Raw genomic sequence first — 25,952 nt, 5'->3', positions numbered from 1 at the left:
AACATCGCCACTGGGGAGGCAAAGGCGACCGGGCGTGATGCTGGCCACCCACCCCCTCGTGTACCGTGCCGGCCTTCATAGGTGCTCGCTAACAGCACTTGCCCCAACAGTCTGTTACAGGCTATACGGGGGATCTTTGTATTTATTTTGTTTGTCAGTGTGTAAGTGAGGGCGTGAATGCGTGCGAGCTGTGAATGTGTGGGCGCGTATGTGTTGAGAGCGATGGGGCAGTAGTTAAAACAAACACGGCGACCCAAGTTCGATTCCCGTTCACGGCCAACATTTGTGACGAATATCTGAACCGGTCCCCTAGGTCGACTCAGCTTTAATTGAGCACTGTAGCTGGTGCGGTGTGTAACATCACCATTGGGGAGACAAAGGGGTAAAGGGCGTGGTGCTGGCCACCCATCCCTTCGTGTGTCGTTCCGCCACTTGCCCGAGCAGTCTGTTTAAAGCTACACGGAGGAGCTTTGCCTTTGTGTGAGACAGTGTATGTATATGCACCGATACAAATGTGATTAATTATCGTGAGTCGGTGTGCATAAACGAGCGCGCGCGTGAATGCGCGTGTGAGCACGTGGACAAGGAGAGCGCGTGAGTGTGTACGTACTTATTTCGCACCGTACGTAGCCAACCGTGCTAATCGGAGGTGTGATCGTGAAGACGAAGATTGTCCCCCTCCCCCCCAAAAAAAAACCTCCCATTCCCTCCCCCGCTTGACCAGACCGTTGGGGTGAGTGGTGCTGTTAGCGAGCACCTATTAAGGCGGGCACGACACAAACAACAACAACAACGCTCCCTCGATCCCCGAGTTTCGCATGAGCGCATCTCCCGCACCTCGCTCCGTCTCCTCTCGAGCACGACGGTGACCCCCGGGGGTTCTCGAGGCCCTCTCCGTCGTCTCGGACCCCGATCGCCACCTCCGGCACCAGCTCCCCCCCCCGCCCCGGACACGAAACCCCAGCGCCAAACCGCAGCGCCCCACCGACCATTCGCGATTGGAGCGCAATCAGCCCGAGCGATCTTCGTTCCTGGCGCGGCTTTGAAATTAAGAAAAATTTAAAAAAATTATAAAATAATGCTATTTTTATTTTCTTTTTTTTGTTGTTGTTGACAGTGTTTATTCTCGCGGCTCTCGTATTGTGTGCTGCGGTTATACGTATGCGTGTACATACTCCTCGGTTGTTTCGGTAAAGTCACGTAGGTAGACAAAATAATAGCCGACGACGTTTCGATCGCAACGCAAGCGACCGTCTTCACCTGAACCTAAGATGATGTATTCCTGCAGTCACCTGAAGACGGTCGCTTGCGTTGCCATCGAAACGTCGTCAGCTATTAATTTTGTCTACCTACTACGCGGACTTTACCGAAAGAACCAATGGGTATGGATTCCCTGCAGTCACGAAAGCTTCAAATCAAGATCGTATGCGTGCACGTTCATCTTCTTTGACACCGTACATTAAGGCCGCCGTGCACTCTCGTTCTGCACGCGCGTTGTGTACATGCAGAAGATACCGCTGCTGCTGCTGCTGTTGTGAAAGTGCGGTTGTTAAAGTTGCACTCGTTGCATTACACGTGTATTGCTCTGTTCACATTACCCTCGTGTGTACCGAGTAAGAATGTTTAGAGTGATTATTGGTGTTGTTATACGTACACTATATAGCAATTGGGTTGTACGTTAAATGCAAGATACGTTCGTCTAAATTCGTGGCAGTGAGATGTGATTGTGTGTGCGTTATGTGTGTTATATATGTGTGTGTGTGTTGGTCAGGTGGTGTGTGTGTGTTTGTCTGTGTGGGGAGCGGTAGTGTAGCGGTTAGCGCGATGCGGTACGAACCTGGCGACCCGAGTTCGATTCCCGCTCACGGCCAACACCCAGTGACGATTATCTGAAGTGGTCCTGGGCCTCCCCTAGGTCGACTCAGCCTCAAATGAGTACCTGGCGCGACGTGTAGTAAACATCGCCACTGGGGAGACAAAGGCGGCCGGGCGTGGTGCCGGCCACCCACCCACTCGTGTGCCGTTCTCGCCTTCATAGGTGCTACTCGCTAACAGCACTTGCCCCAAAAGTACGTTACATGTTATAGGGGAATCACTGTCTTTTTCTGTTGTGTGTACGCGTTAAAGTGCGTGCCTTCATGTGTTTACATGCACGTTTATGTATATGTGGTGTTTTTTCTATATGTATATATGTGTCTACTTGTGTATTAACTTTATATAGTATGTGTGTACATATGCTATTACGTGTGCTTCGTGTATGAACGTGTGCATGTATGTATGCACGTGTCAGCGAATATATTATGATGTATATATGTATGTGTTCGCGTGTTTGCTCGTGCGTACATGTTGTGTGGGTTAACACGTGGCCGTAAACATGTTTCTGTGCGTGTCTGTTGGTGTGTTTGTGCGTGTGTATGTAGTTAAACATGTGGGAAGTGTGCACGTGTACAGATGCACAGGCGTGTGTGTGTGTGTGATAATGTGATTGTGCGTAGGTGATCGATCACAGCACTTGCCCCGACAGTCTGTCAAGCCTATACGGGGGATCGATGTATAATATTTGTTTGTAGGAGTGTGCGTGCAGGCAGACATTTACGCATGTACGAGTGTGTACTTAGTGGGAGCGGTGGCGCAGTGGTTAGTGTACTGTGTTGCGAACCCGGCGACGTGAGTTGGATTCCCGATCACGGCCGTCGACACCAGCCACGATTATCTGAACCGGTCCTGGGACTCCCCTAGGTTCGACTGGGCCTCAGATAAGTGCCTGGTTCGGTGTGTAAACATCGCCGCTGCGGAACACAACGGCGGCCCTATGTGGTGCTAACCACCCATCTCACGAGTGTGCTTCATATGCTCTCGCTAACGGCACTTGCATCAAAAGTCTATTAAGGCCATGCGGGGGATCTCTGTCTAATTCTTTTTCATGGGTGCAGAGACGTGTGTGTGTGTGTCTATGTCTGTGTGTTCGTGTGTCTTTTAGAAGTGGACACTATAATTACACACCACGTGACCTTGCAATTAGCGTCATGTTGCCCTTCACAACAATAGATTCGATTTTATATTTCAAATTCTCATCCCCATAGGATAGTGGGTCCCCGAGGCTAAAACAAATATAAATACACTGCGCTCCGAAACGTTTAATTGGGTTACGGGAGCAGTGCAACTGCTGTAATATAATAACAACAATTATTATTGTTATTGATGTTGTTGTCGCACGCCGAGTGGATTGTGGATATTGTTTGGTAACAAGGAGTCGACTTGAACATCTATTTATCTGCGTAAAGGCAACAACAGACAATACGTTGGTCAATAACGCTGCCTTGTGCTATGAGGAAGGCCCATTGTCCAGAACGTCGACGCGTATTATACATATTTTTGTATTTTGTTATTGACGAATGTTGTTTAAAAAAATGTCTGTACACGTGTGTCAACGTAGTATCACCAAATAATATATAACTTTTAAACATCGCGTTCCTGGGATAGTACTGTATTCATGAAAAAAAAATATCGTTGGATATTTAATTGTAACGCGATCTTCTTCGCAACTAAATTTTTTTAAGACACGATAATATAATAAATCACATTATACTATTAATCGCTCTTACAATATTGTTGTTGTTGTTGTGCTTTCTCTCTCGCTCACGCACTCTTGCACATTTCATTCGCGATGTATACTCATTATTAGCGAGGCGGATGCGCATCTATGGTGTGTGCACTTTGTATGACGATCGCGGTCGTATATACTTATTGTTCGTTCTCGTGACTGCGAAACGGCGTCTTGTGCTTCTAATTATAGACCGCGCTCATCAGCGCATCGCTTTGTAGTGTGCGTTAGGCTCTCTCGTAATTGGTAACGCGCAATTGCTAACACTTTGCCTCGAATTATAATGAGGCGTCTTGATAGCCGGCTCACGATGACGAAGCTTCGTCTTTCTCAGTCGCCGAACCCTGTGGAGTTGATAGGAGAAAAGCTGTCGGCTGGATAGATGAACAGTCCAAACAACAAGAACGACCGCCATTCGCCACCAAGTGGAGATTGCATCACCAGGGCGCTCGTGCCACGCGTGGTGCACCTCTAAGGCTCTCACGTGAAGTGTCGAAGGCTCGGCGTGGGCAGGAGGTCACGGGACAGACCCAGGTGCCATGGGTTGATTGGCTGAGGTGACTGGCAGATGCACCGACTGTGCTCCACACTGTGCCAACTTGCTGCGTTTTATCCGCCGGGCGCTCCGCTCGTTGTTGTGAGCGTCGCTCCTGCTCGATCCTCCGCTGTTGCTGGAGGGCGACTGCTTGCGGTAGCCCAGTAGCGTCCTTCACGAGCCTCCTCCACGTGCATGTCTTTGTATACTTTATAGAAAACAAACATGATGATGATTCGTATACCTCTGCATCGCACGGGTAAAATAGGCGCAGTTTTGTATTCATGAGAATAGATTTTCCTCCTTTTTCTGGCAACAAAACAAGGAATCATGTCTGCATTAACCACAATGTTTGTGGTAAGATGCAAACCAAAAAAAAACCGTACTCAGATAATATATGATGCATTGTCTTTGAAACTGATTGGTCCACACCAGAGACAGCTTTCTTTTGAGCCTCGTCTCAAAACGGTTGTGTAAAGACAAAGAGAGAACATTCCGTGTAGACACGTTCTGTTCAGCTTTACATCTGTTACGTCGCAGAGTAAAGTTTCTTCTTGACGTGTGCGTGTGTGTGTTTCGGTGTTTCAATGGGGAGCGGTGGCACAGTGGTTAGCGCACTGCGTTACGAAACCGTCTTTTCCGGAGTTCGATTCCCGCTCACGGCCAACACCAGTCCCGATTGTCTGAACCGCTCCTGGGCCTCCCTTAGGTCGACTCAGCCGTGAATCGAGTGCCTGGTGCGATGTGAAGGGATAAACAACTTCAGCTTTGGGGAGACAAAAGCGGTCGAGCTGCGATGATGGCCATCCCGTCACCCGTCGTGTGCCGTGCCGGTCTTCATAGGTGAAACGGTTCTGGGCATCCCTTAGGTCGACTCAGCCTCAAATTAGTGTGTAAACATTCCCACGAGAGAGAGACAAAGGCGGCCGGGCGTGGTGTTCGTCACCCACCCCCTCGTGTGCCGTGCCGGTCTTCACAGGTGATGCTCGCTAAGAGCACTTGCCCCCAATAGTCTGTTAAAGGCTATACCGGGGATCTTTACCTGTGTGTGTGTGTACACGTCACCGCACGTGCGCGTCGTGGTGTAAGCGGTTAGCGCTACGCTGCGCCCAGAACCCGGCGTGCCGAGTTCGATTCCCGCTCACGGCCGCCAACACCAGAGTGGCGATTATCTGAATCGCCCCTGGGCCTCCCCTACGTCGACTCAGCCTCAAATGAGTGCCTGGTGCGGTGTCAACGTCGCCACTGGTGAGACAAAGGCGGTCGGGCGGGCGCGGCGGTGACGACCCAGACTTCATCGGTGCTCGCTAACAGCACTTTGTCCGTTAAGGGCTACACGGGGGACCTTTGTCTTTGTACATACAAAGGCAACAAAGACCTCTCTCTCCCACTCCCCATCTCTCTCTCTCTCTCTCCACAGCCTCTCCTCCACCCCTAGCTGGTAAATACGCCGCTCAGTCATTAAGGGCAGGAGCAGCCGCGAACGGCTACGCTGGGGGTTGTAATTAATGACTTCGTGGCGGGGCTGGGCGTGTTGTTGCTCGGCTGGCCGTGGCTGCCTGCCGCCCATACCCAGGCGCCTCATTGCCCCCCCCCCCCTGAACCCCCGAACCCCCGAATCCGCCCCCCCCCCCCCCCCCGGTAACGCCGTGGGGTACAGGTGTCAAAGCAGGTGTCTCGACCGGTAGGGATGCTCGTTCAAATTCTGATTTGGGGAGATTGAACTCGGGTTCGAACTCTGACCCCCTACCCCCCGGGGAGGGGGGGGGGGGTCGATACAATTATTACGGCCGCTTTGTGTGGGTTTTACAATGCACACGCTGGCCTCGGTCATAGGGATGTGGAATTTCCACGACTGGCCTCGATGCTCATCTGATGCAGGACATTTGCTCTCGCTGCTACCTCTCGATGTGTGTACACGGTATAGACACGGAGCTTCGTTTCTTCCGGAGCTCTACGGGGGGCTGAGGTCCGCAAAACAGGTCACTGGAGATGGAATCGAACCCGGCGGCGACCTCTGGATCGTGAGTCCAATGCGCTGAGCCCTGTGACGCGCAGGTTCTGGGCGGAGTTGAGAAGCCCCGGATAATATTCTCAATATCAGAAATCAATCCCCCGTAAGGGAGTGCTCTGGTGGTATTGTGAATCAAAGCACGAACGAAACCCAACAGAGGGAGAGAGGAGAGCGAAGGAGACTGCCCATAGTTTGGACAGAGTGCGAGTTGTTTACTTGCATGCCCAAAGGCTCAAAACGCCAAGCGACGGCCAGCAACAATCAGCACTATCACAGTTGTAATGAATTGAGCGAAGGTTATTGTCAGAACTTGTAAGGGACGTTGGGGGGGGGGGGGGGGAAGAGACGATGGTGGCGATGGGAGGAGGGAATTCTAAAGTGTGGTGGGTGAGTGGGTGAGAGTGACGTGAGTGAGTGGGTGGGTGAGAGCTGGCGTGAGTGGGTGGGTGAGTCATGAGTGAGAGATGGCGTGAGTGAGTGGGTGAGAGATGGCGTAAGTGAGTGGGTGGGTGGGTGAGTGGGTGGGTGAGAGATGGCGTAAGTGAGTGGGTGGGTGGGTGGGTGAGTGGGTGGGTGAGAGATGGCGTGAGTGGGTGGGTGGGAGATGGCGTGAGTGAGTGGGTGGGTGGGTGAGAGATGGCGTGAGTGGGTGGGTGAGTGGGTGGGTGAGTGGGTGGGTGAGAGATGGCGTGAGTGAGTGGGTGGGTGAGTGGGTGAGAGATGGCGTGAGTGGGTGGGTGAGTGGGTGGATGAGTGAGTGGGTGAGAGATGGCGTGAGTGGGTGGGTGAGAGATGGCGTGAGTGGGTGGGTGAGAGATGGCGTGAGTGGGTGGGTGAGTGGGTGGGTGAGTGTGTGGGTGAGAGATGGCGTGAGTGGTGGGTGGGTGAGAGATAGCGTGAGTGGGTGGATGAGTGGGTGGGTGAGAGATGGCGTGAGTGGGTGGGTGGGTGAGTGGGTGAGAGATGGCGTGAGTGGGTGGGTGGGTGAGAGATGGCGTGAGTGGGTGGGTGGGTGGGTGAGAGATGGCGTGAGTGGGTGGGTGAGTGGGTTAGAGATGGCGTGAGTGGGTGGGTGAGAGATGGCGTGAGTGGTGGGTGGGTGAGCGATAGCGTGAGTGGGTGGATGAGTGGGTGGGTGAGAGATGGCGTGAGTGGGTGGGTGGGTGAGTGGGTGAGAGATGGCGTGAGTGGGTGGGTGGGTGAGAGATGGCGTGAGTGGGTGGGTGGGTGGGTGAGAGATGGCGTGAGTGGGTGGGTGAGTGGGTTAGAGATGGCGTGAGTGGGTGGGTGGGTGAGTGGGTGAGAGATGGCGTGGGTGGGTGGGTGAGTGGGTGAGAGATGGCGTGGGTGGGTGAGATATGGCGTGAGTGGGTGGGTGAGTGGGTTAGAGATGGCGTGAGTGGGTGGGTGAGAGATGGCATGAGTGGGTGGGTGAGTGGGTGAGAGATGGCGTGAGTGGGTGGGTGGGTGAGATATGGCGTGAGTGGGTGGGTGGGTGAGAGATGGCGTGAGTGGGTGGGTGGGTGAGAGATGGCGTGGGTGAGTGGGTGAGTGGGTGGGTGGACGAGTTCGTGAGTGAGTAGGCGAGTGCGTGTGTTGATTTGACCTGCATTGTGTTGGTGGTACAGAAGTAGTTGAACACAGTGGTGGTGTATGAGAGGCAACAGTCAGTGTCTGGTACATTCCAAGTACTCAGCACAGGTGGAGGAATCAATGAGTGCAGGTCACAGGAGCATTCACCATGGTGGTAGCAGTAGCAATAGGAGAGTGATAAGGAAGCGATTGCCTACCGGTGAGCGAGTGACTGGATGTGAATCAGTGAGTGCTGAACCATCAATATCCCTCACCGCTTTAAGTCGATTTATATCAAGTTTGTGTGTGTGTGTCTGTGAGTTCCTCTGGCAAGCGAGGCTGCGTTCGCTGGGTCATGTAGCCCGCATGCCCAGCCATCGCATGCCCCAAGCAGCTTCTGTTTGGCCGGATAGAGGACGCCGGGCGGATGATGTTGTTGTTGGTGTTGACGATGACGTTGTTGTTGATTTGAAGCTTTCGTGACTGCAGGACACTTGTGTTGCGACCGAAACGTCGTGCTCTTTTATTATTCTTTCTTTCTGTCTACGTGACTTTACCGAAAGAACCAGAGAGTATGTTGTTGTTGTTGTTATGGTGAGTGTACCTGCTGCGGGAGGCTGCTCCGCTTGGCGTTTTGTCCCTCTGAGCCTGCGCTCGGTAACCGTGTCGCTTTGTTTATTTATTTGTGCTAGCGAGGCGTGGAGGAGGAGGATGACGGGAACCGCTTTGTTGCGGCAGTTTGGGGCGGCGAAACGCGACTCTCGACGCGCACCGCGAGTGCAGAGATACACAGAGAGGGATGTAGAAGAGCGTGCGTGAATTGACCCCACCACCACAGGCACCCGCACCGCCGCAGGCTCCGACGCGAGAGGCAGTGGATAGCCGACAGAGCGAGGACGGGAGAGGGGAGCGAGAGAGAGAGAGAGGATGGGAGAGGGGAGATAGAGAGGATGGAGAGGGACGAGAGAAAGGATGGAGAGGGAAGAGAGGGGCGTTTGTGCGATCCCGGGTGAAGCTCATCACCGACCTCGACACGGGATCCCCACTTTTCTACCCCCCCGGGAGGCAGAACGGGAGGCGCAAATCTATGGAGTGCCTCTGATGGTGACGGTGTCCGGGCGCACGAACTCCAGCAGAGGTCGACCATCATCATAGACTTCTACGGCAGCCTGTTTTCCCCTGAAGAAACATCGGGAGCGGCACAGGCGGAGGCATGGAGTGGTCTACCTGGGGGAAGACGGGAAAGAGCTGCTGGAGCAAAAGCTCACAAGGAATGACCTTGACGCAGCTGTAAGAGGACTGGCCCCAAATAAATCCTCAGGGTTAGACGGACTGACAGGGGAGTTTTACGCCGCTTTTTGGCTATCCCTACAGGAGGACTACAGAGAGGTGCTGGAGGAAGCCTCTGTGACCGGGGTGATGCCCCAGTCTTGGAGGAGGGCGGTGCTCACTCTGCTTCCCAAGAACGGAGACCTGAGGTACCTAAAAAACTGGCGTCCGGTGTCCCTCCTGAACACAGACTACAAATTATTGACGAAGGCTCTCTCCCTGCTACTGAAAGGAATGATTGCACAAGTCATAAACAGGGACCAGTCCTACACCATCCCCGGACAAACCATCCACGACGGCATCTTCCTGGTCAGGGACCTCATCGCGGTGTCCCAGAGGTTGGGCATCCAAATCGCGTTTCTGGCCCTTGACCAGGAAAAAGATTTTGACAGAGTAGACCACAAATACCTCCTGGGAACCCTCAAGGACTTTGATTTTGGGGATGTTTTTTTTCCGAACGATCCACCTACTCTACACCGAGGCGGAGTGCATAATCAAGGTCAACGGTGCCCTCGCTGCCCCGGTCAAATTCGAGCGAGGAGTAAGACAGGGATGCCCATTTTCGGGCCAACTTCATGCCCTGGCTTTAGAGTCTTTCCTGAGTCTCATAAGGCGGAGACGCAGAGGCCTGGTGCTCAGGGAACCAAGCGTCAAGTTGGTCCTGACGGCACACGCCGACGACGTCCTCCTCATCCTGCGTTCCCTGGATGATGTCGCCCTGCTGCACGAGTGCCAGGAGGTCTTTTCGAAGGCCTCCTCATCAAAAATGAACTGGCAAAAGTGTAGCAGGCTGTTTGGTTGGAGCGTGGGACATGACCCAGTGTCCCGAGAAGGCAAAAGCCATCAATTGGAGCACAACATCGCTGTACCAGCTGGGGGTGTTCCTGGGACCAGAGGAGGAACCACCGCAGAGGAACTGGGTCGAGCTGGAGGAGAAGGTGAAGGAGTGGTTGGGCACCTGGAGTCGCCTGTGCAAGTTCCTCACCTTCAGGACAAAGACGTTGATGGTGAACCAGCTGGTGACGTCCATGCTGTGGCACCAACTCTTCTCCCTGCACCCCCCCATGAGCCTCGTCAACGCACTTCAGAAGCGAGTCCTCGACTTCTTCTCGTCGGGCGGAGGACACCAGGTCGCAGCTGGGGTCATGGCCCTGCCACTGGACGAGGGCGGTCACGGGCTGGTGTGCGTGCGGAGTCAGCTGGCCACCTTCCAACTGCAGGCCGCGCCCCTGCACCGGCCTGGAGTGTCACGGCCTCCTTCCTCCTGAAACAGCTGGGGGGTCTGCAGTGCTCCAAACAACTATTCTACATGGACCTGCAGGGCCTCCCACTGGAACAGCTGCCATCTTTCTACAGGAGCGTCCTGCAGACATGGAGCTCCCTCGCCGTCAGGAGCCTGAACCAGCCGCGATCAGCCAAGGATTTGGTCTTCGAACCGATCCTCAGGAACCCGCAGACAAAGCTGCAATTCACCACCACCACCACCACCCCTGGCATGGAGAGGCGCCTCACCAACGCGCGGCTCACCAGGATGGGAGATCTGGTGGAGCCTGGAACACGGGGCCGGTGGCTCGGACCAGCAGACATGGCTGCAAAGACAGGGGGCTGCAGTCACTCCGGGTGGCTGCCCGGATCCTGGCCGAAACCAAGGGGGCCTTCTCAGCAGCTGTGGGGAGAACGCCCGCCATCAGCTTTGGGGATGACGAGGCCCATCTCGGTCCCCTTCCACCAGAGCTCTCCGTCGTGCCACTGCATCGCCAATGCCGACAAATGAAGGCGGATCACAACCTGTGCTGGCTGGAAGACCTACCGGAGGTGGCCTTCGCAAATGTAAAGTGGAAGGTGCTCTACTCCTACATGGTCCGGTTTCACCAACAGGACACCCTCAGCAGCCACAAGGACCATGCCTGGAGGAAAGCCCTGCCTGGCATCTCTCCGGAGAGGGCTCTCTGGAGGTACTGTAACTCTACTCTAGCCCGACATACAACCATATCGGCCACCTCAGCTGGAGCATCGCCCACAGCACCGTCACTACCAACGCCTCCCTGGCGCGCTTCACTGACACGTTCCCGGAGTGCCGTTTCTACAGTAAAGTGGAGACGGTGGCGCACCAATACGTGGAGTGCAAGAGCCTGGATTCGCTGTTCAAGGTCCTGAGAAACATCCTCCTAAGGTTCAGCCTACACTTCTCCCCAACGGTCCTCATCTTTGGATATCCGAAGGGCAACGGATCCCAACATCTTCAGGGGCTGGTCAACGTGCTCGTCGGCTACGCCAAGCTCACCATATACAGGGTGAGGAAGGTGGCCGTGTAGGGGAAACGTCCGGCCAACAGCCTGGACATCTTCCGCGCTCTGGTCGGAGCCAGGGTGTGTGGGCTGGAGTTCCGCCGTGCGCGGCTGACCCACGCCGTGCCGGCCTTCAAGAAGCAGTGGGCGCTGGAGGAGGCCGTGTGCTCGGTGGCAGAACACGGAGAGCTCTGCATGCAGATATGAGCTACCCGTCGGAGGCCGTAGGACTGCGAGGAGGGCTGGGTGCGGATGCAACACTTGTAGTAAAAAATATGTACATAGAAAACAGGGGGAACATAGACATAGAGTAGGGAGAGAGGGGTAGAGAGAGAGAGGGGGTAGAGAGAGGGGGTAGAGAGAGAGGGAAGGGTTAAGAAGAAGGAGCAGAGCTTTAAATCTTTTGTGAAATCTTTCATTTAAACAAAGGGGGGGGGCACATAAAGCAGAGCATTGAAAAAAACTAAATTAGGAACGAATCAAAGTGCCGACTACACCGAGCATCTTCTTGTTTCCTCTGATCGTAAAAAAAGAGAAAGAGGATGGAGAGGGAAGAGAGGGAGGATGGAGAGGAAAGAGAGGGAGGATGGAGAGGGACGAGAGGGAGGATGGAGAGGGACGAGAGGGAGGATGGAGAGGGACGAGAGGGAGGATGGAGAGGGAAGAGAGGGAGGATGTAGAAGGACGAGAGGGAGGATGGAGAGAGAAGAGAGGGAGGATGGAGAGGGACGAGAGGGAGGATGGAGAGGGACGAGAGGGACGATGGAGAGGGACGAGAGGAAGGATGGAGAGGGACGAGAGGGAGGATGGAGAGAAAAGAGAGGGAGGATGGAGAGGGACGAGAGGGAGGATGGAGAGGGACGAGAGGAAGGATGGAGAGGGACGAGAGGGAGGATGGAGAGAAAAGAGAGGGAGGATGGAGAGGGACGAGAGGGAGGATGGAGAGGGACGAGAGGGAGGATGGAGAGGGAAGAGAGGGAGGATGGAGAGGGACGAGAGGGAGGATGGAGAGGGACGAGAGGGAGGATGGAGAGGGACGAGAGGGAGGATGGAGAGGGAAGAGGGCGAGGATGGGGAAGAGAAGTAGAGACGTCAGGGCTGTCTCGTCACTCAGCCGAACGAACCAGAGATGAACCCAAAGACAAAGGTCCCCCGAGTAGCCTCCTTAACAAGGCTGTTGTGGCAAGTGCTGTTTGCGAGTAGCACCTCTGAAGGATGGCAGGGCACACTGGCTGGTGGGTGGCCAGCACCACGCCCGGCCGCCTTTGTCTGCCTCGTGACGATGTTTTTCACACCGCACCAGATACTCATTAGAGGAGGTTTCAGGACCGGTTCAGATAATCGTTGCTGGTGTTGGTTAGACGAATATAGACGGAAACATGCGAATTAAAATTAAATAATTATCGGAATGACGTGTTGAGACTGCTAACAATCTACACATGCACTATACACTATACACACCACGCATAATTACATGATGTATGTTTGCATCTCATTACCAATGTATACGTGTAGCCTACGTAGGCCTATGCATGTCGGCGTGCTGGATGGATTATGTTACGTCGACAGAACTGTGTGTGGGTGTCTGTGCGCGTGCGTGTGCCTGTGGGGAGTGATAGTGTAGCGGTTAGCGCTACGCTGCGCCACGAACCTGGCGACCCGGGTTCGATTCCCGCTCACGGCCGACACCAGTGACGATTATCTGAACCGGTTCTGGGCCTCCCCGAGGTCGACTCAGCCTCAAATGAGTACCCGGCGCGGTGTGTAAACTGGTCACTGGGGAGACAAAGGCGACCGGGCGTGGTGTTGGCCACCCACCCCCCTCGTGTGCAGTGCTGGCCTTCATAGGTGCTCGCTAACAGCACTTGCCACCAACAGTCTATTAACGCTATACGGGTGATCTTTGTCTTTGTGGCTGTGGGGAACTGTGACGCAGAGGGTTAGCGCAGTGTTACCAAATTAAACCGACGCAGTTGAAATCCCGGCAACTGCTCAAATCAGCGGCAAATACCCGAACCGAGCCTAGGCCTTCCCCAAGGTCGACTCAGCCTCAACTGATTACCTCGTGCAGGGAATGCGCACCAGCACTAGGGAGACAAAAGTGGCCGGGCCATCGTGCGAGCTGCACTAACTACCCCCCTCCCCCCTTCTCAATCCTAACGCACCCCCCGCACCCCCTTCAACACCCCGCGTAACTATTCCGGACTTGATACATCGATGCCGTGAAGAAGGGCCGTTGCCTGAAACGCCGCCTATTGTGGTTGCGTTTTGTTGTTAGTGTTGCTGCTGCAGCAGAGATCACCACCAAGTAATGTGTCTCACAGGTATCTGAACTCCATTTAAAGCACTTGCCCCCGCAGCCTGTGCAGGCTACACGGGGCATCTTTGTCTTTGTATGTGTGTGTGAGTGGACGTTGTGTAGACGTTGTGTGCGTTTTCACGCTGCTACAACATCAGAAGCGAAATTGTGTTCATGCGGTTTGATATTTCTATTCGTACAGGACCTACTTGCATGGATTATTACCGGCATGCAATTATCGATACGTATAGGACAATCGTGATTCAGTGACAGACGTGAGTTCCGATGATGTTCGAGAACCTGGCACACGTACTTTATCGACCATTAAAAGCTCATTTTTAAATATGTATACACATGTAAACAGTTATCACATGCATGTTATGACTTCATACATGTAGCTATTGTGATATATTCGTACGTATTTGTGAGTGCGCATATGTAGGCCTTAATTGTTATTTTTTTTCTGGAACGCTGCCTATAATACATAGGAAATTAGCGGCGTAAGGCACTGCCACGAGAGTACACATTCTGCCTTTCAATAATACGCCGATGTACTAATCCTACATCCTATAATCCTTTAATCGTGTAAACAGGTGTATAAGTACATCATGAAGACGGAGTAATATGCCCGACTTCATCAGAGTCGTCTTAGCGAAAGCGCTGCCTGCCTGTATCCGTACACACAACACAATAAGTCCCATCGCTTGACACGCTCCAGAGCAATTTTCTATTCAGCGAGCATGCAGCGATATCCACAGAGAAGTCTGTATTTAAAAAAAAAATCAACAACAAATGCCCGTAAGCGGGCTTTCATTCGTCTTTAGCGTCGCTCTACACACGAGGCGAATGGCTCGGTTCACTCTAGGCGAGGGCTATCAATGCGCGTGTGTGTAGTGTGTTCCGTATGGGGGTGGGGGGTGCGAAACGTTAGGGCTGACCCTGCCCCGTACGAGTTGAACCAATCGGCAGCCTCCTCGCCGCAACTTTTTACAAAAAATTGGTTAAGCTAATAATAATATTCGCAAAACGGAGCGTTTGGGACGTTTCCTCGAGTTGCAAGCAGTCACAACCGATAATATTTGTGCCAATAGTCAGATTTCAATGTACATCGCGGGACATAATTTACCATTTACGTCAGTCAGAGCCCGAGTCGCTTCGTGTGTATTCGATTGAATTATTCTGCAATTATAATGATAACTGTATCGTGCTAGACATATATCTATGCATGACCCTTCACACGTAGCTTCATAAGGGTACGTTTACAGCTACGTTTTGTGTAGTGGTGGTGGTGGTGGTGGCGATGTCGGTGGTGGTGTTATTGGTTTAAGCATGCTCATTGTAACACGTAGGCTTTCGCGACCCATATTATCCATAAAAGAGGTTTTGTGTGTTAGATTGCGTCAATATAAATGTGTCGTTCAACCCGCCAACATCCGCCACAGCCAATTAGTGAAGTTGTGTCACGTCAACAGAACGTGGCAAATTCGTTACTAGATCAGCACACCGGTGTGTTGGAGAGTAAACCCACGACAATTCGAGTACGCTCATTCGAATGCTCGATTTGGAGTTTTGTGTCCGTAACAAACCCTTACTAATTGGCCGTGTCGGGTGGTGGCGGGTCTAACGACACACTTATATTTTACGCGATCTCGCCAAAAAAAAAAACCTCCATTATGAATCACGATCGTCGTGGTGGAGCTTTGTTTTGATTGATCGCGGGGTGTTTAGAAGATTCCAATGTGAAGGACACGTGCGGAGATCTGTACGTGTCGGGGGCATTGATGCAAATGTTGCGGGTTGCGTAAGGAAAGTGCACCTGGCATGGCAGTGCGCCGTGGTGAATTCCCCGTCACTTAGTGACGAATGGCCGGGGTATTGGTCGGTATTGGTAAGGAAATACTCGTTTGTTTATTTATTTCACGTGGAATGACATTCATGAGAAGGAGGTGTCTGTGCCGCGTGTGTACGGTAAAAGTTATTGCATCAGAAAAAAAAACATCGCTGTCAACCCATACGGGTTACCCCGTGTTCATGTACAGGGACATTGAGTTCTCAGGTCCATACGGCGTACATCCGCTTCAATAGGGACACAAATTGTCTATTTGTTTGAGTTTCTCCCTCGTGATGGGACTTTGTAGGATGAACGTTGAGATTTACAAGGGCACGGGGTGACCCCATAAGGTCTCTGAATTGGTCTGCGGTAAGGTTGGGCACTGATACGGGGTTGACAGGTGTGTTGTAATATCGTGTATAAGTGGTTTAGTGTCTAGTAGTTTAGTGTTATAGAGTAGTGTGTAGTAGTGTAGTTTACAGTCGTGTAGTGTATCCTAGTGTGTAATCACATAGCTGTCAACACATATGGTTTACCCCGTATTCTTGTACAGGGAAATTTGAGTCGAGGAAATAAAATGTCTCATTTGTGTGCGATTGAAGATGTATAAGCGCACGGGGGGGGGGGGGGGGGATGACCAAATAAGGTCTGAATTGGTCTGTAATAAGGCGGGGGCACTGATGAGGGATTGACGGGTATGGACAAGGACCCCCCACGTCAGACGTAGACGTCCCTCGTCAGTAAACACCTGGGCTCAGTCCGGACAAGCGATCGCTTCGAGCCAGGCTGCCAAAGCCGACGAGTAGAGCCGCCCGTGTCTCGAAACCGATCCCCCTCCCCGTGGTTTGCTGTCGCTGAGCCAATAATCCTGCTGGTGCCGTGCGCACGGCGCGTCGAATTTATTTCGCACCGTGCGTGGCCGCTCGTGCTGAACGGAGAGGCCCTTCGCAGAGCGACTCACGGGGGGTTTTGTGAGACAATATTCGTGGAGGGGGAGGGAGGGGGTGTTTGTGTGTTTGTTGAGAAGGACAAAGATTCGCTCGATTGCGGATCGCGTCGGCGCTTGTGGTGTCCTCCGGCCAGGCAACAGCCTCGACTATTCCGTGTTTATGACCACGTTGTATCAAGCGTTGCTCCTTGGTTGACCTGTTGTTGTTGTTGTTGTTCGCGTTGTTTTACGTTTGTAAACAAGTGACGTCATCGTGTACAAACGCGTGTTTGTTGGGGGGGGGGGGGTTGGAGAGGGGGGGGAGGGGTTTCCGGACGTAGTCTTTGCGTGCATTCAGAATCCACGAGAACCCGTGAGACTCACGCTGCAAGTTTACGATGTGAATCGCGTATTCTCTGGATTATAAGACGCACTAACAACCCCACCCCCTACCTCCTTCGCCACCAAATCCGCTCCCACCCCCTCCGTATTTTCAAGCAAAAGTTGACAGTGCGTCTTATAATCCGCCTCCAAACACGCAGCTTTGGAGGCGAGCTGTGGGTCGGATCACGTAAAGAGGATCTTGAGGGAAAGAAATCCATGGAATTAACGTCGGGACGAGGCTGCCCACTGGACAGGAGACGGTAGTACAGCAAGTAGGGTGGGGTAGGGTGGGGGGGATCGTGAACCCATCTGTGCGGAACATTTCGAGTGTTATATCCCCCCCCCCCACCACCACGTGTTCTTTGTGTGTCATTATCCGACTGCAGTCTTCCGATCTCTCTCACTGTCGTGTGTCAAGTTTATAACGTAAACAACAACGACGTCAAACACAGAGCAACACTTTGATGACCCAACGTGGTCCGATTTGTCACCGCGATGAACAGGCCCAAACAAATGTTAAGCAAAGGAATTTGGACAAACATCCAACAGCAGAACCCATGAGACCTTACGCTGCTCATTTACCAGATGAATACCGAATTCTCTGGATGATAAGACCCCCCTCCCTCCCGTCACATCCCCTCCCACCCACTCTGTATTTTCAATCAAAATTTGGGAGTGCGTCTTATAATCCGATAGGCGCATGCGTGCGTGTGTGTGTGAGAAAGATCAGATTTGTATAACTTTATTGACACAGGAGCGGAGAACGTTAGATGCGTATTACTTTCCGGACCATCTTATGAATCGGAGAATAAATAAAATGATTTTATTAACATCATTATGATTGTTGTAATTAAATCAAATAAATTAAATGACTTTTTTTCATTATCATTATTGGCACGACGATTTCTTCAGACTGAATTCAATATTGGACCTTTAAAAGTGTAATGCTGAATCTATTGGGATGTCGTGTGACGTTTAAGTGAACAGACATGTCAACATTGAACCACGTTCACTGTAAAGTACGTGTCGTACCATTACCATACGATAAATTAACATTACAAGAATATCTACAGAAATAACAATAAGAATAATGGGCAGCGGTGGCGCAGTGATTAGCGCACTGCAAAATGAATGTCGGCTTCTATCAGTGGCGAATGATATCATCACCAATCTTGTTTAAAACGTGCGCATATTCACGTGTGTGTAATAATAACACACCACGTGTATGTATTGTGTGTGTGTAATAATAACCCACCACGTGTGTATGTATTGTGTGTGTAATGATAACAAACCACGTGTGTATGTATTGTGTGTGTAATAATAACACACCAGGTGTGTATGTATTGTGTGTGTAATAATAACACACCAGGTGTGTATGTATTGTGTGTGTAATAATAACACACCACGTGTGTATGTATTGTGTGTGTAATAATAACACACCACGTGTGTATGTATTGTGTGTGTGTAATAATAACACTCCACGCGTGTATGTATTGTGTGTGTAATAATAACACACCACGTGTGAATGTATTGTGTGTGTGTAATAATAACACACCACGTGTGTATGTATTGTGTGTGTGTAATAATAACACACCACGTGTATATGTATTGTGTGTGTAATAATAACACACCACGTGTGTATGTATTGTGTGTGTGTGATAATAACACACCACGTGGGTATGTATTGTGTGTGTGTAATAATAACACACAACGTGTGTATGTATTGTGTGTGTAATAATAACACACCACGTGTGTATGTATTGTGTGTGTGTGATAATAACACACCACGTGGGTATGTATTGTGTGTGTGTAATAATAACACACCACGTGTGTATGTATTGTGTGTGTGTAATAATAACACACCACGTGTGTATGTATTGTGAGTGTGTAATAATAACACACCACGTGTGTATGTATTGTGTGTGTAATAATAACACACCACGTGTGTATGTATTGTGTGTGTGTAATAATAACACACCACGTGTGTATGTATTGTGTTTGTGTAATAATAACACACCACGTGTATATGCATTGTGTGTAATAATAACAAACCACGTGTGTATGTATTGTGTATGTGTGTAATAATAACATACCACGTGTGTATGTATTGTGCATGTGTGTAATAATAACATACCACGTGTGTATGTATTGTGTATGTGTGTAATAATAACAAACCACGTGTGTATGTATTATGTATGTGTGTAATAATAACACGCCAGGTGTGTATGTATTGTGCATGTTTGTAATAATAACACACCACGTGTGTATGTATTGTGTATGTGTATAATAATAACACACCACGTGTGTATGTATTGTGTGTGTGTAATAATAACACACCTCGTGTGTGTGTATTGTGTGTGTGTAATAATAACACACCACGTGTGTATGTATTGTGTGTGTAATAATAACACAACACGTGTGTATGTATTGTGTGTGTGTAATAATAACACACCACGTGTGTATGTATTGTGTGTGTAATAATAACACACCACGTGTGTATGTATTGTGTGTGTGTAAAAATAACACACTACGTGTGTATGTATTGTCTGTGTGTATTAATAACATACCACGTGTGTATGTATTGTGGGTGTGTGTAATAATAACACACCACATGTGAAAGTATTGTGTGTGTAATAATAACACACCACGTGTGTGTGTATTGTGTGTGTGTAATAATAACACACCACGTGTGTATGTATTGTGTGTGTGTAATAATAACACACCACGTGTGTATGTATTGTGTGTGTAATAATAACACACCACGTGTGTATGTATTGTGTGTGTGGAAAAATAACACACCACGTGCGTATGTATTGTCTGTGTGTATTAATAACACACCACGTGTGTATGCATTGTGGGTGTGTGTAATAATAACACACCACGTATGTATGTATTGTGTGTGTATAATAATAACACACCACGTGTGTATGTATTGTGTGTGTGTAATAATACCACACCACGTGTGTATGTATTGTGTGTGTGTGTAATAATAACACACCACGTGTGTATGTATTGTGTGTGTAATAATAACACACCACGTGCGTATGTATTGTGTGTGTGTAATAATAACACACCAGGTGTGTATGTATTGTGCATGTTTGTAATAATAACACACCACGTGTGTATGTATTGTGTGTGTGTAATAATAACACACCACGTGTGTATGTATTGCGTATGTGTGTAATAATAACACGCCACGTGTGTATGCATTTTGTGTGTAATAATAACACACCACGTGTGTATGTATTGTGTGTGTGTAATAATAACACACCACGTGTGTATGTATTGTGTGTGTGTGTAATAATAACACACCACGTGTGTATGTATTGCGTATGTGTGTAATAATAACACGCCACGTGTGTATGTATTGTTTGTGTGTAATAATAACACACCACGTGTGTATGTATTGTGTGTGTGTAATAATAACACACCACGTGTGTATGTATTGTGTGTGTGTAATAATAACACACCATGTGTGTATGTATTGTGTGTGTGTGCAATAATAACACACCACGTGTGTATGTATTGTGTGTGTAATAATAACACACCACATGTGTATGTATTGTGTGTGTGTAATAATAACACACCACGTGTGTATGTATTGTGTCTGTGTAATAATAACACACCACGTGTGTATTTATTGTGTGTGTTATAATAACAGACCACGAGTGTATGTATTGTGTATGTGTGTAATAATAACACACCACGTGTGTATGCATTGTGTATGTGTGTAATAATAACACATCACGTGTGTATGTATTGTGTGTGTGTGTAATAATAACACACCACGTGTGTATGTATTGTGTATGTAATAATAACGTACCTCGTGTGTATGTATTGTGTGTGTGTAATAATAACACACCACGTGTGTATGTATTGTGTGTGTACTAATAACACACCACGTGTGTATGTATTGTGTATGTGTGTAATAATAACCCACCACGTGTGTATGTATTGTGTGTGTAACAATAACACACCACGTGTGTATGTATTGTGTGTGTGTAATAATAACACACCACGTGTGTATGTATTGTGTGTGTACTAATAACACACCACGTGTGTATGTATTGTGTATGTGTGTAATAATAACCCACCACGTGTGTATGTATTGTGTGTGTAACAATAACACACCACGTGTGTATGTATTGTGTGTGTGTAATAATAACACACCACGTGTGTATGTATTGTGTGTGTAATAATAACACACCCCGTGTGTGTTTATTGTGTGTGTGTGTAATAATAACACACCACGTGTGTATGTATTGTGTGTGTGTAATAATAGCACACCACGTGTGTATGTATTGTGTGTGTGTAATAATAACACACCACGTGTGTATGTATTGTGTGTGTGTGTAATAATAACACACCACGTGTGTATGTATTGTGTGTGTGTGTAATAATAGCACACCACGTGTGTATATATTGTGTGTGTAATAATAACACACCACGTGTGTATGTATTGTGTGTGTAATAATAACACACCACGTGTGTATGTATTGTGTGTGTGTGTAATAATAGCACACCACGTGTGTATGTATTGTGTGTGTGTAATAATAACACACCACGTGTGTATGTATTGTGTGTGTGTGTAATAATAACACACCACGTGTGTATGTATTGTGTGTGTAACAATAACACACCACGTGTGTATGTATTGTGTGTGTGTGTAATAATAGCACACCACGTGTGTATGTATTGTGTGTGTGTGTCATAATAACACACCACGTTTGTATGTATTGTGTGTGTGTGATAATAACACACCACGTGTGTATGTATTGTGTATGTGTGTAATAATAACACACCACGTGTGTATGTATTGTGTGTGTGTGATAATAACACACCACGTGTGTATGTATTGTTTGTGTGTGTAATAATAACACACCACGTGTGTATGTATTGTGTGTGTGTAATAATAACACACCACGTGTGTATGTATTGTGTATGTGTGTAATAATAACACACCACATGTGTATGTATTGTGTGTGTGTGATAATAACACACCACGTGTGTATGTATTGTGTGTGTGTAATAATAACACACCACGTGTGTATGTATTGTGTATGTGTGTAATAATAACACACCACGTGTGTATGTATTGTGTGTGTGTGATAATAACACACCACGTGTGTATGTATTGTTTGTGTGTGTAATAATAACACACCACGTGTGTATGTATTGTGTGTGTGTAATAATAACACACCACGTGTGTATGTATTGTGTATGTGTGTAATAATAACACACCACATGTGTATGTATTGTGTGTGTGATAATAACACACCACGTGTGTATGTATTGTGTGTGTGTAATAATAACACACCACATGTGTATGTATTGTGTATGTGTGTAATAATAACACACCACATATGTATGTATTGTGTGTGTGTGATAATAACACACCACGTGTGTATGTATTGTGTGTGTGTGTGTAATAATAACACACCACGTGTGTATGTATTGTGTGTGTGTAATAATAACACACCACGTGTGTATGTATTGTGTGTGTGTCATAATAACACACCACGTTTGTATGTATTGTGTGTGTGTGATAATAACACACCACGTGTGTATGTATTGTTTGTGTGTGTAATAATAACACACCACGTGTGTATGTATTGTGTGTGTGTAATAATAACACACCACGTGTGTATGTATTGTGTATGTGTGTAATAATAACACACCACATGTGTATGTATTGTGTGTGTGTGATAATAACACACCACGTGTGTATGTATTGTGTGTGTGTAATAATAACACACCACGTGTGTATGTATTGTGTATGTGTGTAATAATAACACACCACGTGTGTATGTATTGTGTGTGTGTGATAATAACACACCACGTGTGTATGTATTGTTTGTGTGTGTAATAATAACACACCACGTGTGTATGTATTGTGTGTGTGTAATAATAACACACCACGTGTGTATGTATTGTGTATGTGTGTAATAATAACACACCACATGTGTATGTATTGTGTGTGTGATAATAACACACCACGTGTGTATGTATTGTGTGTGTGTAATAATAACACACCACATGTGTATGTATTGTGTATGTGTGTAATAATAACACACCACATATGTATGTATTGTGTGTGTGTGATAATAACACACCACGTGTGTATGTATTGTGTGTGTGTGTGTAATAATAACACACCACGTGTGTATGTATTGTGTGTGTGTAATAATAACACACCACGTGTGTATGTATTGTGTGTGTGTCATAATAACACACCACGTTTGTATGTATTGTGTGTGTGATAATAACACACCACGTGTGTATGTATTGTGTATGTGTGTAATAATAACACACCACGTGTGTATGTATTGTGTGTGTGTGTGATAATAACACACCACGTGTGTATGTATTGTGTGTGTGTAATAATAACACACCACGTGTGTATGTATTGTGTGTGTGTGTAATAATAACATACCACGCCAGTTGAACGTCGTAATGCAGTCAACCTCTTCATGCGAATCTGTAAATGTATTTATTTTTGTAAACATTAAAACACATTTTATAATTATGTTAATTAAACCTGGGATTCAGTATTTTTGCCGGCTCTGTATATGATATTCTAACGCTACGTCATTTGTATTAATAGTACCCGCATATGTCAGGTCTATACACATGCACAATGTTAAAAATTAATACTGAAAAATATTATATCCTATCTTTCTCATTTCTGCTCTGAAAAAGAACCATTGCCCAAACCATCATCATATCCATAATAGAGGTTTTCTGGGTTAGATCGCGTAAATATATAGATGTGTCGTTAAACCCGCCACCACCCGACACAGCCAACTAGTAAGGGTTGTCACGTAAACAAAACATGGCCAATTCGTAACTAGTACAGCACACCGGTGTGTTGGAGAGCAAATCCACAACATTTTAAATGTATTGTGTATGTGTGTCTAATAATATCATCATTATATATTTAACAAATATATTTCTGCTTAAAAATCAGTGTTAGGATTTGTTTGTATGGATATATATGTTGCCACGTATGTGTTTTATTGTACACTGTGTGTATGTATGACCGTGTGTATGTGTGTACGTGTTTGTATGTACGTGTGTGTATGTGTGTACGTGTGTGTGTGTACGTAGGTATGTGTGTACGTGTGTGTATGTATGTGTATGTACGTGTGTGCGCGTGTACGTGCACATAGCCTGGTACAAGCGCCGTGTTGACGGCACCGCCACTTAGTGGCGAATGGCGGTTGTTGTTATATGTACATGTGTGTGCATGTACATGTGTGTGCATGTACATGTGTGTGCATGTACATGTGTGTGCATGTACATGTGTGTGCATGTACATGTGTGTGCATGTACATGTGTGTGCATGTACATGTGTGTGCATGTACATGTGTGTGCATGTACATGTGTGTGCATGTACATGTGTGTGCATGTACATGTGTGTGCATGTACATGTGTGTGCATGTATGTAGAGTATATGTGACCTGGGGGCAACCTCCTCCCAGAGCACGACCTCTGCGGAGATGGAGCGAGAGGATGAGAGATGGATCGTGTCACGGCAAGACGACGGCGTGGTGGAGCGGAGGTGGGGGGGGGGTGCCTTCATCCAGCAGTGGATAGACCTTGGCTGCTGCTGCTGATGCTGCTGATGGCACCTTCCATCGCCTATAGAACTGCTCATCTGGCAGCCCAGTCACGTGGAAGAGTCCCTTGTTTCGAGTTCTACGCCTCGTGGCTCTGATCAGCGAATCTCCCATCTTGGCCGCCCCCTGCGCTCTTAACTCGACAGACGGGCTGGCCGTCTGTCTCTACATCTCACGATCGATCCGTCTCGAGTCCCAGACGCTGTCTCTGTCTCTCTCGAGACGAGCAGCCGGGACAACGCAAGGAGCACTCGATCTCGCCGCGAGACTCGAGAAGACGCAGTCTCGATCCCCCCCCCCCGGTCACCTGCGTGACACGAAATCATTCACGATCTCATCCCTGTCCGTACGAGAGAGACAGACAGACAGACACGGTGTCTTCGTGACCAGTTGGGGGGGGAGGGAGACGATGAATGGAGACACGGCCGTCTCTGTGCCTGCGCGCGAGGACTGCAGACTCGGGGTGTCCTCATTCGCCCCTTGGCTTCTCCGCACTTTCCCACCACGCACCCACCCATCCCCTCCTTCATCTCTCCATCTCTCTCGCTCCCTCCCTCCATCCCTCGCGCGCTCCCTCCCGCCCGCCCTCCGTCCCTCCTTCCATCGCTCCCTACCCTCCATCCCTCTCACGCTCCCTCGCTCCCTCCATCCATCTCTCTCACCCTCCCACGTACGCGACCCCCAGGTCTCCACTCCCCAGCCCCCTGTCTCCCTCGATCCACTCCCCCTCCGCCCCACCCGTCGTTCCCTACCGAGGTTGTTTCAGCCGAGCGGTTCGAGTCCGACTCCGGGTTACGTAACTCACGCGCGCGCGCGGTGTTCGTTCGGCATCACCTTCTCGCCGTGGGTGGACATTAAGATCATAATCATCATCATCAACAACAACAAATGCCATTTGTCAGTAAGCGCCGGTGACGTGACTAGGGCGCTTGTGCCAGGCTAGGTGCGCTTGAACGCAGGGCGTTGAGCGTCGCCGGCTCGCCGTTAGGAGGTCACGGGACAGGCCCCGATTGCCGTGGGTCAGGTGACGATGAAGATGATCGGCAGGTTCACCACAATCACCACCACCACCACCACCACAACCACCACAATCACCACAATCACCACCACCGCGTGCGAGCAGCGCTATAACCGCCCGTCGCTCCTGCAGCCCGCTGCTGTTGTTGCTGTTGGGAGAGCGACTGCCTTCAAATGCCTCCTTCGGCAGAGGCCGATGCCGACACACATACAAGACGTGCAATTACGCACGCGCACTTTACATACATATTGTGTGCATCTTTGGACGTGTGCACGCGTTGTATAATTTGCGTGTAGGGGCCAGCGCGAGAAGACGCGAGTTCAATTACCGCTCACAGCCAACAAGAGTGGCTGATGTCTGAAACGGTGCCTCCCGTAGATCGGCTCAACCTCTAGCGAGCACCCGGTGCATTGTGGTGTAAACATCGGCACGCGGTCGACAAGGGAGGCCGGGCGTGGCTGGGGGGGGGGCTATGTTCAGGAGCGAGAAGTCAGTGTCGGGGTCTAACGAGAAGGCTTCAGGAGAGAGTGA

The 25,952-nt window shown here is 49.1% G+C and overlaps 1 protein-coding gene across 5 annotated transcripts in view; it reads right to left on the bottom strand.

Moving 5' to 3' along the window:
* The window catches only part of LOC142924618 (uncharacterized), a 95,217-nt gene extending 70,238 nt beyond the window's left edge, over window positions 1-24,979 (bottom strand). For 2 of the 5 annotated variants that reach the window (XR_012941725.1, XM_076067175.1), the window contains exon 1: window positions 23,218-23,646. Coding sequence is in view for 3 of the 5 variants with exons in the window: in XM_076067175.1 (XP_075923290.1) it covers window positions 23,218-23,290 (73 nt within the window). In the remaining 2 variants the exon portion in view is untranslated. Of the gene's footprint in view, window positions 1-17,679; window positions 19,122-23,217; window positions 23,647-24,244 lie in introns of those variants that run through there. The other 3 variants (XM_076067173.1, XR_012941727.1, XM_076067169.1) reach the window with 3 other exon arrangements.
* Window positions 24,980-25,952: the final 973 nt, after the last annotated feature.

Source organism: Petromyzon marinus, chromosome 1 (assembly GCF_048934315.1).
Source record: "Petromyzon marinus isolate PM22_M1 ecotype Great Lakes invasive population chromosome 1, UKy_Petmar_22M1.pri1.0, whole genome shotgun sequence".
In the NCBI taxonomy this organism is placed as follows: domain Eukaryota; kingdom Metazoa; phylum Chordata; class Hyperoartia; order Petromyzontiformes; family Petromyzontidae; genus Petromyzon; species Petromyzon marinus.
Note: the sequence above shows the minus strand (reverse complement) of the source record. Positions and strands in the feature narration are given on the sequence as shown.